A 17,775-nucleotide genomic window follows, 5' to 3' on the forward strand; every position below is an offset into this window, starting at 1 on the left:
CGACTTCAAAAGCTCGTATCTCCTCCATCCGAGCTCCGATTCAGGTGATCTTAGTCTCGTTGGACTCCATTTTTCGCCGCGAACCTCGCTGTGGGCTCAATGTGGGCTGAATCTCGAGGTGTCAAATCCTAACAAGGGGGAAGGCGGCAAAGGGAGGGGGCACCGAAGGGAGGGGCAATGCCTGCTCGCGTGAGGAGGGGGCGGCCGGTGCTGCCCTTGTAGGGAGGCTACGGCACGGAGAAGCGACTGATAGGGGAAGGCAGCGAGCGAGGGAACCAGGGTGGAAGACGCACGGACGCGGCGAGGAGAGGAGAGCCCGACGACGATGTCGATGCAAGGAGGCCGTCGGTACAGGACTGTAGGGGAGGGGAGCGGGTGGCGAAGAGAAGTGCGGCACCAAAGGGATTAGGGGATGGTGTGGGAAGTCAAGCAAAAAGAAATAATAAAAAAAATCCTAAAAGTTATCGGTTGGTAATTTGTTAGGATGAAAATCTCTAAATTACCCTTAAATAGTCAACGATCAGGATGCTCCTTAATCTCACATAAAATATATTTAAGAAGTATCATAGCAAAACCCATCAATATATTATTCATATATTATATTAATATTATATATATAATATTATATTATATTTTATATTATATATTATATTTATAATATGAGTCAAGTTGGAATTAGATCAATCGAATTTGAACTTAAATCTGATTAGATCAAAACTCTACAATAGAGATTTTATATCAATGATTTAAGTCATTAAATATAATTTACTATTTCAAAACTACTTACATATAAAAAATTATATGATTTAGAGATCCTTGACCTATGCATCAAGTAGTTAAAAATTGAACAGTCTAAATAAAATTAAATTAAATATATTTTTTTATCATTTAATGCATAGGTTAGTGGTCTTCAAATCATATGACTTTTGGTATATAAGCAAGTTATGGATAATAGATCACATCCAACGGTTTAAATCATCGATGTAGGATCCCAATTATCTAATTTTGATCGGATCGGATCTAAACTCAAATCCGATCGACCTTATCCAAGTCTACTCCTTATAATATATATATTACATTATAATATATTATTAATCATATTATTATCATATTATGATTCAATGATAATTTTAAATTAGAATAAAAATATTTTATTATACTTTATATTTATATAATAAAAAATTTTAATATATTATTTTTATTTACCTTATTTTTCTAATCAAAGTAAGTATTCGTATTTATAAATAATATATTATAAGCATAAATAAAAATATTAATTCTATAATAATAATTAATATATTTTTGTAGGATTAATAATTTATAGGATTAATAAATATATTTTTATAAAATTTATTAATTATTAATATATTAATAAATATAATAATATTTTATTTATAATATATTATATATATTTTATAAATATATTTTATAGAATATATTATGGATAGTTTTGATGTTATATAATCAATAATTTTGAATACTCGTAGAATACCAAATAGATTATTTGAGAACATACGAAGATTTTTAACCATCGGATCATAACTTATCAAATACGGTGATCTTGGATCATTGATAATCATACCATCACATAACTCAGATTATCGATAATCTTAGATCATCGTCAGATCACCAAACGCTACCCCAGACTCTAGTAAACTGCTGCTCACCCGGCCACAGCGGAGTTCGAGTCCGTTTCAGATCTTTAATCGTTCGGATCATAACTTACCAAATACGATCATCTTAGGTCATTGATACTCATATCATCTCAGGTTACCGGTAATCTTAGATCATCATCGGATCACCAAACGCTACCCTAGGCTCTAGTAAACCGCTACTCGCCCGGCCACAGCAGAGTCCGAGTCCGTGTGGGAGTGGCCTTTGCTGGTGATTTTATTCCTCTCCTTCCCTCATCCCTGTCGCGTCCCTCTGCTCCATTTCTCCCAATCTCCCACCTCTCTCTCTCCCTCCCTCCCTTCGATCCACCCGTCATCTCACCGTCTTGGCTTCCTCCTCGGCCCGAAATTCCTCTGCTTCAATGGAAATCGATGATCCAAAGAACCATCCGTGGAGGCCCATGTATCTCTACTACACGCAGGGTAGATGCACCAATGTACGATTTTGGAGCTCCGAAGCTGTTCCAATTTCCCTATTTTATATCTTATTTTCTTTTTCCCTCTCTTTCTGTTGTTCCCTTTCGTTCCCTTTGCTTTTTGATGTTTAAATAAAAGAAAGGTTGGATTTTTTTGTTTATTATTTTCCTGTTCAAGGTGCATCATTTTTTCATTTTGATAAAAATTTCTGCAACAGTTTTATTAGTGTATTCGCAGATTATCTGATCATTGGTGAGACAACGATTCAAGAATCTTGATTTTCTTGATTTACCATAGTTAGGGTTGTGTAGATAACAATTTCCATGTCATCCTTTGGGTGAGTGGTGTCGTAATTCTACCAATTATTGTGGAATTAAACTAACGAGATAGAGTATGATGCGGATGAGTGTGATGGAACAAGATAACTCAGGGCCGTTATGGTTTTGTCAGCTACGGAAGCTAGTTTCTTGGTTATTCAACGTGCAACATAGATTGCCAGGAGAGGGAGAAACCCAAATTTGGTTCTTATATACTTGGAGAAATCATATGGCAGAGTACCATAAGAGATGCTGTATTTATGGGTATCAAGGAATAAAGGTGTACTCAAAACGGTAAGGAAGAAGCTATCATAATTTCTAGAGAAGCGACGGTGATGAGTCTTGAGTTTTTGAACCTAATTTAGAAATTCCCCCATCGTGGCACATACTGCACATGATACTTTTGGGGGTTCAAGTTTTGTGGGATTCGGTCCATTTTAGCTGTGTATCATATACAAATGTGGGCTGTTACAGTGATGTAGTTTTATTAATTTTGTTTAGTTAGACAAGTCATTGTGATTCAGTTTTAGGTTTCTCGGGGTTTTTAGTTGTTATGGACTGAATTTTGAGGGCAAAGGCTCTACCAAGATGTTGGAGAAGATTTTTAGAATTTCTGTTTCTATTTTATTGCCCTCTGCCTTTCTTCAAAACCAAGGTGGATGGGATGCTTCTGTAGTATCTTTAGGCTTGGAGAGGCATCCATATATTTGATCAGAGACTTAATTGAAACTCTTCGTCCATTATTTTTCTTGGATTTGATCTTAAAATAAGACATTTTCAGGATTCTGTTGCCAAGATCTATTCTTATGACTTGTCATTGCTGAATTTGCTGCTGATGTTACAAACTTGTCATTGTGATACCAAGTGAAAAAAATTATCAAAGAAAGGCCAAAAGCGAATAAAACTTTATTAACTAATGTAATGCTTTCTAAATCTCACATACTACAGGATTGTCTAAAGACATGTCCAAGATTTCTTATATTATTTTAGAGTGGTACATTGTTCACGAAGTTAATACCAGATTGGAATTGCGGGGAAAACCTTTGGAGGATGGAAATCAAATTAAGAAAAAAATAGACATAGGTTTCAGTTAAAATGATTTTAGAGGGATAAATTTATAATTTTATATTCATATTTATATCCAGTAGTGGTGATAACTTAGTGCATGAAGTGGAGTTCTGCTTGGCTTATGTAGTTCAAAATGTTCCGCAGTAGAAAGGATCTAAAAATACAACATGTGAGTGGCTGATCCAGTTATTAGGAAGTGCCTAACAGTAATGATAAAGCTGATTTTAGAGCCTTGTTTCAGTGACTTTGTCTCTATCAACTCAGGCAGTGGGGAAGATATAATATGTGTCATTGAGGTTCTTGCTGTTGGTAACCTAAGCAGACTTGGCATGACTTGACTTTATTTCTTAGAACGACCTTTTCTGAAGAATGCTGGTTTGCTTCTTTAGGAAGTGAGATGGTGTCACCACTTATTGAGAAAGAGAAAGTTTCAAGTTTCAACTAGCTTGGGAGCGAGGAGGGCTACAGATGCCTGGACAGGTCTTGGTCTTCTAACTTCCAATGGAAAGTCTTATTTATATAGCTTGAGGTGTATGACAAGCTGGTGTAACTACTAGTTGGTTTTGTAAATTGTAAAACATGTCATTCTGATAATTATAAGAATTCCATGTGATTGCCAAAGGTTTCCATCTATTGTTACTATAGTAGAGCTGGTGTCAGCACTTACAAAGAAGCATGGCATTTTAATTGCCAATTGTTCAGGATATTCCAAGAATGAAAAGGTTCTTTGTTATTTAGGAACCTGTAGCTCTATTCTAGATGTCTGTTGTGTTATCTTGAAATAAATTATATACACCAATGTGAAATAATGAACAAAAGCCAAAATTTTTAAATTTTTCCCAAACCTATGTTCAACTGACTTTCTGTGACATTATGGTTTAGTCCACTAGCTTTTATTCTTAGTTTGGTATCCTAAACCATGAGATGGAAATAAAAACAGTTGAATGTGGTACTATGTGATGAAAAAAATGTACTAAATACTGTCAAAATAACCGACCATTATTTGTTTGTAGATGGAAGAAACTACACACCTTGAGAAGTTCAATCACAATTATTCAGTGGACCTTAAAGTGAATGGTATTCGCCTAAATAGATTGAGGACTCAAAATCTAGATTAGCTATTGGTTCTTGATCTGGAGGTATACACTCATATATATTTACATAGATATATATACATATATCTATATATGTATGTATGTATGTATGTGTGTGTGTGTGTATTTATATTTATATTTATATTTATATATAGACTTATCTTCTACAACTTCATCTATGGTCAAGCACTAAGTTCCATGCCAACAATTATTTGGTGTGGCATCTGTTAGGTTTAGTATATAATACCTGAAGAAGTGTTCTATTCACCTGTTATATACCAATTCTTTTTACTGTTAGAATGCAGATGTTTGATGCCATAGAAGCGACAGAATCTGAAAATGGAAATTTGATCTTTATTATGAATGGGGTTCTGATCAGAGATGGCTTGGACATGCTTAGTTTAGATTGCATTGCATAGCCTAGATACTCAAGTTGGACCGTTCATTCTCCATCCCATTGGTGTAGTATTAATTTTAGTTGCAGGGAAACTGGTTTGTCACACTTGTCGACGAGACAGAACTAAATCCACAAATGGATTCGATTTATTCCACATATGTGCTCCAAAGCGCGACTTAGTACCTTGGGAAACTTGAGAAGTTTTGGATGGGAAAACACCCTGAAGTGGAGGGGGAGGAGAGGAGGAGGTATTTTTGGATGGGAATAAACCTACAGAGAGAGGAAGAGAAGGGAATTTTAGATAAAAAGAAATCTGTGGCAATAGAGAGATTAAATGATCTCTCCATTGATTTGGTAAGGAGTTAAATATTTCTTTATAAGCTCATAAATCACAACATTAGCACATCCTTTCATTTTTTTTCCTTCATATAAGGTAGCCTAGTGTACGATGCTACCACCACTACATGGTCTAGAGAGGGTTAGATATATGCAGCCTTACCCTTGCATGTAGAGAGATTGTTTTTATGTTTTGAACTCATGACATCTAGGTTATGATGGAATAATCTGGCTGTTGTTCCAAGGCTCACCCTTTATTTTTTTTCTCATTGTAAGAATGAAAGATAATAGATATGGATTAAATATATAAGTTATCATTAAACTACAAGTTGTTTGAAAAACTAATATAAGTAACTCATATAAATTCAAAGAAAACTAGATCCTTTTCATGATTTTTTTTCATAATATTTTTATATTTATATGTAGATGCTTAATATTTTTTTTGTTTATTTTAGGATCACATATCCCATTTCCTAAATTAGAAATTTCTTTAGCCATTGTTTACCATTTGATGCTATTTTAATGTCTCCACATCAATTTCTTTTCATGGCAACTATGGTATTAATCAATGAACTAAGACAGGGATGAACATTGAGTTGGAATTTTATAGGAAGCTTTTGGAGAGTGAGGATGTAATTCATAGTCAACCAACAGAGAGCATATAAATTGTGATTTTGGTAACCATCCTTGTAGCAAACAAGTATTAATTGTTAATGCCTAACTAAGACTTTTTTCACCAGTCAAATTTTCCTTATTGTCTACAGCATCATATGTAGTTATTAGTGAAGGACACTTAAGTTCTGCTACCATCAAAACAAATGGCTAACTTATGCTTTGTGATGAATGTTATTTGTTATCCAAATCTATTAGAAGGGGAAAATGGATAAAGTTACCAATATATTATAATGAGGTCATGTACTCTATACATGCTTCTATATTAGTGTCTAACCTCCACAAGTTGGTGAAACCTAGGAGAATTCCTCTAAATGAGTATACTTTTTGAAGTTTGATTTATGTAAGGAAGCTTTGAAGTATAGCCAGGTATGTTGTAGTCAACCAAAAGAGAGCATATCAGTTGTGACCATCACCATAACAGAAGTTTTGATTATATAGGTTCAACATCATGCATTCATTAGTATTATATGATTCTTGTGGACACGTAACGTAGACAATCACAAATGTTGGTATCAATTGCCAGGAAATGCTTTGGACTTTCAAGTTTTTTTTTTTTTGTTTTTTTTGTTTTTTTGTTTTTTGTTGCAAATCTAGAGAAGGGATCTAAATAATTACATTTCTAGTAATTTTAAGGATGGTGGATGAAGTGCTGATTTGTTTTTGTCTTTGATAATAATAAGATCAGCAATGTTGTTTATATTGACTCATACTTAATATTAGGAAGATTCAAGTTTGGGTAATAGGCTTAATGGAGGTAACTTAATGGAATACATATTGAGATGGTATGATCATGTGGAAAAGAGAATGGAGGCGGCCTTGGTGCATAAAGGGGGTTGGATTTGTTCAGAAAGTAGAAAAAGAAGTGGAGAAGATCTAATAAGATATCTTCTAAATAATCTTTAGATGCTTTCTTGATAGAAGAGACTTTTGTAGAAATAAGATGCAATGTGACTTGAGAAAAAAAAAATTACTACTAGAAGGTTGAAAATGAGAAGCACCATTCAATTAGTTAATGTCCTTTTCCTTTATATGTTACAGTACAACAAGAAACATTCCTTTTTCCTTATCTTCTTCTTAACGTCTTCTTGGCCCATCTTCTTTTTTCTCATCCCCATTTTTTGACCTAATCTGGAGGAGCATTTGCACAGCAACTCGTGCCTCATCTTCTTCCTCTTCTGTGCATCTTTCTTGCACGGACATGGACACGGGCATTGAATTTGAATAAGGATTTTAGTGTGTGATTCAGCATGTGGTAGAGAGCGAGATGGGGAATGTAGGAAAGTATAAATTTTTGTAAATTAAACTGTTTGATTAGATGATATAATTACATGTCTAAAAGTAATATCTGTTGGACAATTCATCATATGTACATTTGGAAAATTACTTCTTTTGTCATTAATTCCTAAACTATTAGTAACTAACTGATTCTCAGCATGGTGTTGTAACACTTGGTTCCAAAGATGTCAATAATTTTGACCTTTTAATGTGTATGTTGAACGACACAATGTTAATAAAATGAAGAGAAGAAGAGAAGGAAGAAGCCTGCCTTTAGCTTTGATTTTTCTCACTCTTTACTTCTTTATTTCTTCTCCTCCTTTCATATTTTATCTTTCGCATGCCACTTCTTTCTGCGGATTGCATCTGCCAAGATCTGGTTTTAGCTTAGATCTAATCATCATTTTATTGATTATGCAGCCAAACATTCATGAAGAGCTCTTATTTTCGTTTTTGACTTTAGTAAACCCCCCCTTGTAACACTTTCTGTTTGATTGTAACATATGAAATTTATGCACAATTTTAGAATCTTTTGGTGCATGTGGACTTGAGGTCATTAAGAATTCATATTCATAAAACACTTTCTTAAGAATTCATTAAGAATCTATCATCAATTACAAGTCCTTGAAACTCTGAATAAGTTGGTTTTTTCTGTATTACATCATCCATGCACAAGTCCTTGGCACTCTGAGTTACTAGATGCTTTTATTTCTGTATTGCAGAATTGAAAGTCATCACTTGGAAGGTTGGGATGAGCCTCAAGCCTTAATTGACTCATCTTGGAACTTGGACTAGGTATACTTGATATAATGATAGTAGAGCATATAAAGAACTAATTAAAAGACAGGCAGGGATAAGGAACTGGAACATAGACAAGAAATAGGTGATTATATTGTTGACTGATGCATAATACATAAATCTCTTCCTCAGGTTTTTAGCCAGACTCAGCCTTTCTAGACTGTTTTGCAATATTTTCTCACACTCTTTCTTGGAGCTTATCCTCTGAAATAAATGGTATTCTTGGTGCTTCAGTGTCCATACTTGTTTAACTTGTGTTTTTGTACTATTGGAGTGTCTTTGTGCTGTTTACTCAGCTAAATTCTGAAAACTCTGGGGAAATTCCACTATAAAAACATTTGTGTCATTTAGTAATAGAAATAATTCTGCACTGTAAAAGCATGTCTCGTTCTTCAGTGGTGCACATGCCTGCACACACAAGTCAATGAGCATGATGCATCAGAGTGTTTCACATTATTCAAACAGGATATGGTTCTTCCTATCAACTCCATTTCTTCCTTCTGCATAACTTTATCTACCATGTGAGATGTTAAATGCTTAGGAATTGCTGACCGCCAAGCATCAAGCTACTCCAATTGATTGTTGAACCACTTACGAATATGATATTGAATAAAGAAGAACAATAGATGACTTATCATCATCATCATCTATTAGATTGTCCCATGGGCTTCCCTTTTTTTGTTAATTGGCTGGAGAAATTAAGCTGTAAGACTTTTTTTTTTTTTTGTGAAATAACTTACAGAAAACTTTCCTACATGGTAAGTAACTAAGTTGAACATGAAGGGAGCTGAATCCACATTGCATGTACCATCTTTCATTTTCACAACTATGCAGAATATTATTTTTCAAGAGCAACTTTGTATACACTGATCAGTCATACAGGCATGTTTTCACTCTTTTGATGACAGTGGGGATTCAGATTTGAAGACAAAGATCCCTGACAGCGCATGGTTTTTAGGATAAAGATAACCCTTCATGGAGTTGATTAATAGAGGACATTTACCTCAATTTTTGCATAGAGTGGTAAAATTTTTGGTAGTCCTTTCTGTGGCCATGGTACTTTTGTTCTTTTCTCAAGGGACAGTGCAAGAATCAAATTCCAAATATTTTGTGGTTTTGGACATGATTCTTGAGGCATGGGTATTCCTTCAGTTAATTCTATATGTGTGACCTGTATTGATGACTTTGTTCCGTCTTCTTTTGTGTCAGTCAACAGGAATGATGACAATGATGAGGCAACTTGAGATTGCATTGTCAGGAAGTCACCATCTTGATAGCATGATGCTAAGAATATAGCAAGAGTTGTTCAACATATGCCCACCAATGGTGTCGTCTTTCTGATTACTGCAAGCAGGTGCACTTCAAATCCTCATATGGTAAAGTTTCTTTCCAAATCGAATCGGATGATATTAATTATGCATTGGAAAGTTTCAAACTATAGAGAAGCATGATGGAATCACAAAGGGTTTCAAAAGTGGACTTTGAAGTGAAACAAGTTTAGAAGGTCTGATCTAAAATCAGCAGTTGTAGGCCCAGACCCAGTTGCAGCCCCGACTTGCATGTTTACCACTGTGCACATTGGTATTAGATGCTGGTAAGGGAAGAGAGTGATCTAGGTTATAAAAGGAATGAAAGGATATCAGTCTTATAAATGCCTCATCTGCTTTTATACACATGATACTGTCTCAATATTGTACAGCAAAAGTTAAAGGCTGAGACTTTTTACAACTCCTCTTAAAGCAGTTTTTAGGGATAGATACGGGCAAAACAATAAAATGCCAACAGTATTTTTCTACATGGAACATCACAACTATATCAATCTGTCTCAGATTAGCAATTTCCTTCGGAAGCTTGGGCTTCCAGCATTGGAAGTTTTATAAAATCAGGAGGCCATCACAGTGAGCTCAAGCAGTTCACTTTGACTGTCGACTCCTTGTCGAGAACTCACTGCTTTGCCGCCTCCACCATCCGAAAGAAATCTCACCATCATTAGGCATGGCACCATATTGAATGATCTCTTCTACCACTTTCTGGACTTCCAAAAGTTCTAGTCTTCCCGAGGGATACTTGAATTCCGTCTCGCATGTTGTGTGCTTGTAGGATGATGAAGCTTTGGCTGGGAGAGATGGTAAGGAGGGTGCCATTGTTTTGTGCCTGTAGGATGATGAAGCTTCATCTTGTAGAGAGGTTAATGAGGAAGCTGCTGTTGCATGCCTATAAGATGTTGAAGCTTTTGCCGGGAGAGAAGGTACCAAGGATCCCATTGCTGTGTTTCTATAAGATGATGGTGCTTTGGATGGGAGAAAAGGTAAGGAGGGTGCTGCTGCCATGCGTCTCTGAGATGAAGAAGATTCAGTTGGGAATGAAGGTGAGGGTGCTGCTGAAGGGCTTGAGGGAAGGGATCTCTGCTTAGCTAGGTTCTTCTTTGCTCTCCTGTGCCAGTTCTTCAGGCCATCAATGATGCGGTCTGTGAAGATTGTCTCTTTCATCGAAGAGCCCATCTGACCAGAAGAGATGGAACCAGTGAACAAGTAGCCACACAGGAAAGCTTGTAGTTCTGCTCATATATTACTATCTCTACCTGGGTGACTAATGCATATAATGGAAGAGTGACATAGGTGCAGAAGAACTGAACCATAATGCCAAAGCCGATAGTTAAGACAACATCCTCCACATTGTTATAGAAACAGGACCAGAGTCCAAAGTTGTACTGCATTGCAAGCAAGTTAGAATTGTTTTGATGCAGGTGCATCCTTAATGATGAGTATCACATTTGCAGACTCACCCACGTCCATGTGAAGAATGCAAGCTGAAAGGAGTTCTGCAATTGGCCAAGAATCCACATCAGCAGGGTAACTACGATGGTGCAAAAGAGCAACAGCATATCTGAGTGCTTTAAACCAAAAATAACAAATTGGAAGGTACGAAGGTTTCTTGTGCTAAATATCTCTATCAAACTTGATATAGCTTCTCATTCTCTTTAGTATCATCCAACTATATATTGGTTGTAACAGGTAACTAACTTTTGATCTCTGAATATTTTCTTATGATAATATGTTCCAACATGTTCTCCATCAAGAACACTAGTATAGTTCACCTGGATCAGGATGAATTGGATGAGATGCAATAGCAATTGAGGTCGGCCAAACCAGAATAAGTTATCATCAGGCTTCACACATACTGTCCCTGGAACAATCACAATCTGTTCACTGCTCTTTAAGCACATTTTGGTTATGATGACCTCTAGCTTCGTTCCTACAACCAAAAGGACCTGCAGCAAGGGTGAAATCCTCTTCCTTTGTTAGAAGCCTTTACTCATAGGCAAGATAGGGTGTTATGTGAGCTCACCACCAAGGGAATAAAAGGAAGCCAATAGTGGTTATAGAATCCTGTAACCAAATTGAAGATAGAAAGAAAGAAAGAAAGAAAGTGTCATTCGAGGCACTAAGCTGATATAATTTGATTTGAGAGTAATCCTAAATCCCTCAATTATTTTGGAAGATGTTGTAATTATTTTTATCTAGATTCTAAAATTGGTGGTGCTAATAACAAATGTAATTATTTCTGCTGCTATTTGAGGAACATGTTTGCAAATATGCATTACCATGGGCATTGAAGAAAATGAAGACGATAGCGTATAACCAAATCCAAAAGCTGCGAGTATTAGAACAATGCAAGAAAATAATTAGTATCCACAACTAATTGTAAGCTAGTTGAAGAAAATGAGGATTCTTGAACATGATGAGAGGATCGTGTTCGAATAAGAACCTTATCCTGACAATCACCATGAAGTCATGATCAAGTGATCTTTGAATAAACCTGCGGAAATCAAACTTGCTGTAGTCCTGAGGAAAGTGAACCTGCAAGAAAGAATAACCTGGCATGTCAGTATAGAGATGTCATTATTTTCATTACTAAAATCGCTTTTGCATACTTAATTATAGCGTTCTACTAAAGTCTTACTGCAACGAAACCATGCCTCAGAGCAAAATAATCAGCTTTGGATACTGAACCTGTGAATTGCCGAACAAAGCAAACCTGCAGACATGATAGCAGAAAGATTATGAACATGAAAACATGGCCAAGACAGCCACTATGATCTTACAGTCGTAGGGGTTTAGTTCGACTGACAAGCCAGAGAAGCAATCTGTATTTACTCCAGAACTTGAGATGCCTTCTTCCAAATGATGTCTGTCGGGTGAGCTTAAACCTGCGAGGATCTGCATATATTGTGTTTAAGTCATCTTAGTAAAGGAACCAGGAAATTTGAAGAATAGAGCAATTATGTAATGGAAACAAAAAATTAAAATGGATATGCTACATTTGTTTAGTGGAGCTTATTTAATTTAAATTCTTCAAAGATAATCAACGGAAAAATTAATAAAATTAAAGTACTTTTGCTTCAGATCACTGTACTAAGGCACAAGAAAGATATGGGCTTTGGAGGTTGTGAAACAGCTTCTAGCTTCAATAACTTTGAGGTTGTCTCTCTTTCTAATGTGATTTTCAGGTAACATTTTAGGAAATTAAATATTGGACCTCTCTCATGGAGTCTGAACTTGCTGCCACATATACTTACCATTTGATAACTGGAATTCCAGAGTTTTAGTCGCTTCTTCCCAAGAGCTCCACTTCTTCATCTGAAAGATTCAGAAGACAACCAAGCAACTTAGTAACCTATATAATATAGCAATATCTTTTTTAGTTTTTTGGGTTGGAGTGCCACCCATTAGTTCATATGGAAATTAAGGATTATCCATCTGAAGAGTTCCACCCATTTTTTAGTGTTCTTTTTAGTCTTTTTTAGTCTTTTTGGTTGGAGTGCCTACAATACCCGATCCATTTGGGCCTTGGACCAGATCCAAAATTTGAGAAGCCCAAATCCCACAAAAAAGAAAAAAAAATTGAAGAAGACTCCTCCCAACCGACTCCTAATCGGAGTCGAAAAACCTCCGAGAAGGAGTCAAACTCCTTTCCCTCCGGCTCTATTGGAGGAGATCTCTCCCCTCCCCCTCCCATCAAAAAATCGGGAGTCAATGGCGAGGATCACCGGAATTTTGCTCGTAGAAGCCGTCACTGTACTCGCGTCTAATTCTTGCCGGAGATGTCACCGGAGTTCGAGGTAAGCCATTCTCCTCCTTTCTCTTTTTCTTCCCCTCCTTTCTACGGCATTGTGCATCCTTGTCGACCGTCGGGCTCGTCGGAAAATCCATGAAAAGATGAGATTCTATAATGTTCTGTTCGGGCGAGCTCTTTTCTCCTCTTTTCCGACCATCGGTGTCGTCGTTTGCAGCGTCTCACCTTTAGGATAGGATCCTCGTCCCTTTATCTCTCTTTTTTGAAGGTTTTGGCCGTCGATGACTAGTCAATAACCAAAAAATAAAAGAAAAATGGTGGTACCATGTTTTTTCGATTTTTCTTGATTTTTTGCCGACCGAACCTTCCTGCCGGCCATCCCTTGCCTCACCGCTATCGACCGTCACTGCTGGACATTCGATCAAGCCATCGCCCCTCGTCGGAGTCAAGCCACCGAGTTCCCCTTGGTCTATCCTCTGTTCGGTCGGGAAGAGAGAAAAAAAGAAAAACAAAGAAAGAAGAAGAAGAAGAAAAGAAAAGAAAAGAGAAAGAGAAAGGGAGAAAAAAGAAAAAGAGAAAGAGAAAAAAAAGAAAGAAAAATTTTCTCTCTCCTCTCTCTTCCTATTTTTCTCTCTCCTCTCTCTACTTTCTCTCTCTTCAGTTTCTCTCTAGATTCTCTCTATTTTCTCTCTAGAATTTCTCTCTTTAGGGTTTTTTTACTCTCTCTCTCTTTCTCTCTCTAACTGCATCACGGATCTTAGGGCAAACTTGAGATGAAAATAAGATGACCTGAGAGTGCTTCGAAATTCATGCAGTAGATTGGATCCCAGTCCGATCTTTATTCGAAATTTATAACATCGATCATGATTAATCCATATTAAGTCATCCTGATATGACCTCTGATGATTTCAATCATGAATTACCTCATCTGAAGGATACAAAGATTCTCTCTTCACTTTCTCTCTCTAAAATTTTCTCTCTCTTTATGAATTTTCTCTCTCTAAAAATTTTATAGACTAATGGAGGGTCCAGATACTTAGATAAATTTTGATTTTAGGTAATCCTAGGAGAAGTCCTGGATTTGTGTTATTAGGATCGATTGTCGGTAATTTCTTCATATATGATTTTTATATTTGATCAAGGTCATGAAGAGATATGATTGTCTGCATAAGATATCTAGTAGAATATCTTATTTTCGAAATTCATAAATCAAAAAAGAACATTGATTTCTATGCTTGGATCAGTCATCGGTAAAGGTAAGAATCTCTGTACATGATCACCATTATATATGTTATTTTATCGTTAGTCTTGCATCATTGGTTTTGCATCGTTGGATTTGAGATCGATGAATTTGCTATATCCGAGATACCATTATTTGCTTATATAATTTTTGAGCACAAGTATGTTATGTCTATATATATATATATATGTATCAATGGTTGATGTCATTATTATATGAATATGACGTATCTAATTTGATCACAGTGTAAATTGGAATTAATTTGATGAAATCAACATATAATAATTAAATAAAAAAAGATATGATTTAGACTAATCTTGTCATATGGAACAGTCCGTCAAGAGCTTATGCTTGGGACAGTCCGTCAGGAGCTTATGCCTGGAACAGCCTCCACTACCTTATACGTGGATCAGCCAGTCAAGAGCTCATGTCTGGGACTGTCCGCCAAGAGCTTATGCCTGGGACAGTCCCCTACGGACTTTCGTATGTGGGACAGTCGATCAGGAGCTCATCCTAAGACAGCCTTGAAAGGCTTATAAGAGGAAAATTGTTCGGATGGTGACTGAAGTATAGATTTGGTTAGTCCAAAGCCAAAAAGAAAAAGGTTAAAGATCATATGATAATGAAAAGAGAAATGAAAGACAAGACATTAGACAATCATTGAACAAAAGTATTTTACCCATTAACATATGATGATGCATTTCTTTTGACAAGACAGATAATTTATAGATATTTACATTATTTCGGATATTAAACATGAAATTTTATATTTTATTACTTATTCTTATTTTTAGATTATATTATTATATCAGTATGATATGAGAATTTTTATTAGACTGTAAAGCTCACACACCTTCATCTTTCTTTTTCTTCTCAGAGATACAGGATGCTCATGATTGACTATGGTTTGGATTGTGGGTGAACAGATGAATAGATAGAATATCATGATATCTGATTAGAGGATTGAAAGAATTTTAATTGTAATTATGTAAGTTTTATAAATTATTATTGAAATTAGATATTATGGATATTGAGGTTATAAAAATTATTTTTGATCTTGTATATTCTTTATAGTTTGCTTTAAAGAGTGTGCGGCTATCACGTATCTAAATCGATTGTTGAATTTAGGATGCGATAGTGCCACCCATTATTTCATATAGAATTAAGAATTATCTACGAAACACTTGAGGAATTGCCGGAATCTAAAAAACAAAAGGAATTGCTGGCACATATAAATCTCTACCCAATAAAATTGGGGTGCTACTACGGGGTCATAGGCTTTTTTTTCTTTTTTTTTTTCCACATTAATGAATCTTCCACTTCCCCTTGTCCACACCCGACCCCCCCCCCCGTCTCTCTCTCTCTCTCTCTCTCTCTCTCGGTTGACTTGAAAGCTCAACTAATGGATCGTTTTTTTTCCAGATGATTGTCAAAGATGCTGAAAATATAAGCAGAAGGTAGAATTCCTCAAAAAAAAAAAAAAAAAAAAAGAAAAAGAAAAAGAAAAAACACACAATAGAAGGTACAAGCAACTGTGATCACCAAAAATATAAGAGAAAATGGGTAAACATACCTTAACCTCCCCAAGACCCAAAGTAAGAAGGCAGGATAGGACATGGAACACAGCCAGCGCAATGATCAGCGTCTGCAATTGTAGAACACCTTGCGAGGATACAAGAGACACCTTCCCCTGCCCAAAAGATCAGAGTTTAATCCTAATGGATCAAATATCTAAATAAAATAAAATAAAATAAAAATCTATTATCTAAAAATTTGCCTGGTTCTGACCTCTTTTTGGCATGATTCCTCCTCAGTGAATGTGTCTGGGGGCTCCGCATCTTTACATGGAAGAAGGGAGTTCATTAGGCTTCTCGGTATGCAGATCTTTGAAATTGGTTGCTGGGCAACAGTCAGCAACAAGGACATGAATCCAAAATCCCTGAGTTCTACACACCAACAACAAAACCTTGGGAACTATTGAAGGCGTTTACTTCGAAACACAGTGAAGAAGAGTTTTTCTTTTTTTTTTTTTTTTTTTTTTTTTTTAAATCACAATAAATTATAATCCTGGATCAGAAGAAAAATAGATGATTCGGCAGAACTAAAGCAAAGACTTATATTGTGAGCTAAAGAAATAGATATACTCCTTGCGCACCTGCTTTTATATGGTACAGAGCCTGATTGATTGTCTTCCTCTTTCTCCTCTCAAGCAACTAAATGAATAAACCAACATTTCAGTAGCGCACAAAAAATAATAGAAGGCAGCATTTATATTAGACATTCATGCATTATTTTGCATATGAGAGAGAGAGAGAGAGACAATTACCAGAGTTAGTAGATGGAGGGCATGTTCAAGGAGGAGAGCTATAAGAATCAAAACAGCACAAACGCCAGCTACAGCCCAAGTAGGAGTGGATTCCAGAGAAGCCTCCAATTCCATGATATCAGTATTAATTACTACGGAATTAAGGGTCTGGATATAGTTGGTGTTGCTAGTTTTATTGGGATCTGAAAGCTCCCAACGTGGAGATTTTTGCGTTCGCTCCCTGCAAGCTACCAAGCTATCTCTGTAGATGCATGTGAAGGCCAGAGCTTTGGAAGTAGTCAGAGGAGTCTAATCTGCAAGGTGTAATTAATATAGAAAAGTTCGGGACCTTATCAGAGGCCTAGCATAAGTGGATGCTTGCGGAGATGGTGGGAAAGCCGTCGCCCTCTTTGACATTATATCGAGTGCCGAATACTACATGAAGGTGAAGGAGTGGTACTCTTGTTTACTTGTGACAATTGACACTCGTGTTATTTTATTGAGAAGGGGTTTAAACATTTCCTCAGAAGAGAAATAAATAAACAAGTCGAGCAGGGAAATTTCTTCCGTACCGACTTGTACAGCAACGTGTTGGGTATTAGAAAATTGGAAGTGGTTGGACAAGGCTTGATCTCCTCCTGGTTGGACCAAGAAATTTTTGTTTGGATGCGTGAGTTTTCTGGATAACGGTGGGAACGCTTTTGTTTGGGTCTGAGCTTAGACTTTCCGACGCAAGAACCGAAGAGAGATGTTCCAGCTAGTTGATCCAAGTTTCATTGACGGATGCTCGATATGTAATTGATGCTACAAGGGTGATCTTGGAATAATCTTGTTATCCTGAAAAGATGACACTGAGTAAAGAAATATATTGAGACATCATGGATGATGGATTGAGTACTTGCTTGGACATTTGCACTAATGTAGTGCATGAAGCTGCCTACTGGTCGATCAGCTTTCATTTGTTTAAAATATCTCTAGGATAAAATTATGTATCGATCATAAATATCTCTAGATATGTGCATCTATGCATATACATTATACGTATGGTTATATTTGTTTAATTATGAGTCAGGGCTTATCCTAATAGACAAACATTTCTCGCTT

The 17,775-nt window shown here is 36.2% G+C and overlaps 1 protein-coding gene and 1 long non-coding RNA gene across 6 annotated transcripts; one reads left to right on the forward strand and one right to left on the reverse strand.

Moving 5' to 3' along the window:
• The first annotated feature begins 1,784 nt into the window (after positions 1-1,784).
• On the forward strand, positions 1,785-11,623 carry LOC109505648 (uncharacterized). 4 transcript variants are annotated; one of them, XR_003800276.2, is made up of 5 exons: positions 1,785-2,110; positions 3,865-3,955; positions 7,975-8,047; positions 8,959-9,073; positions 9,260-11,113. It is a non-coding gene; the product is annotated as an uncharacterized lncRNA (long non-coding RNA). The 4 variants fall into 4 exon arrangements; XR_002164243.3 differs by lacking the exon at positions 3,865-3,955 and having other exon boundaries at positions 1,788-2,110; XR_002164244.3 differs by lacking the exons at positions 3,865-3,955; positions 7,975-8,047 and having other exon boundaries at positions 1,812-2,110; positions 9,260-10,971; positions 11,065-11,623.
• Positions 9,964-16,934, reverse strand: LOC105041526 (MLO-like protein 2). 2 transcript variants are annotated; one of them, XM_010918480.4, is made up of 14 exons: positions 16,693-16,934; positions 16,522-16,579; positions 16,155-16,312; positions 15,940-16,056; positions 12,630-12,690; positions 12,182-12,270; positions 12,014-12,088; positions 11,819-11,910; positions 11,655-11,704; positions 11,399-11,439; positions 11,148-11,321; positions 10,836-10,871; positions 10,632-10,760; positions 9,964-10,551 (listed from the first exon to the last, which is right to left on the reverse strand). In XM_010918480.4, exons 1-14 carry the CDS (start codon positions 16,804-16,806, stop codon positions 9,964-9,966), a joined length of 1,782 nt encoding a protein of 593 aa, XP_010916782.1. In that variant the 5' UTR covers positions 16,807-16,934. The 2 variants fall into 2 exon arrangements, with proteins under 2 accessions (XP_010916782.1, XP_073110482.1); XM_073254381.1 differs by having other exon boundaries at positions 16,155-16,265; positions 16,693-16,746.
• Positions 16,935-17,775: the final 841 nt, after the last annotated feature.

This window comes from Elaeis guineensis, chromosome 3, assembly GCF_000442705.2.
Source record: "Elaeis guineensis isolate ETL-2024a chromosome 3, EG11, whole genome shotgun sequence".
In the NCBI taxonomy this organism is placed as follows: domain Eukaryota; kingdom Viridiplantae; phylum Streptophyta; class Magnoliopsida; order Arecales; family Arecaceae; genus Elaeis; species Elaeis guineensis.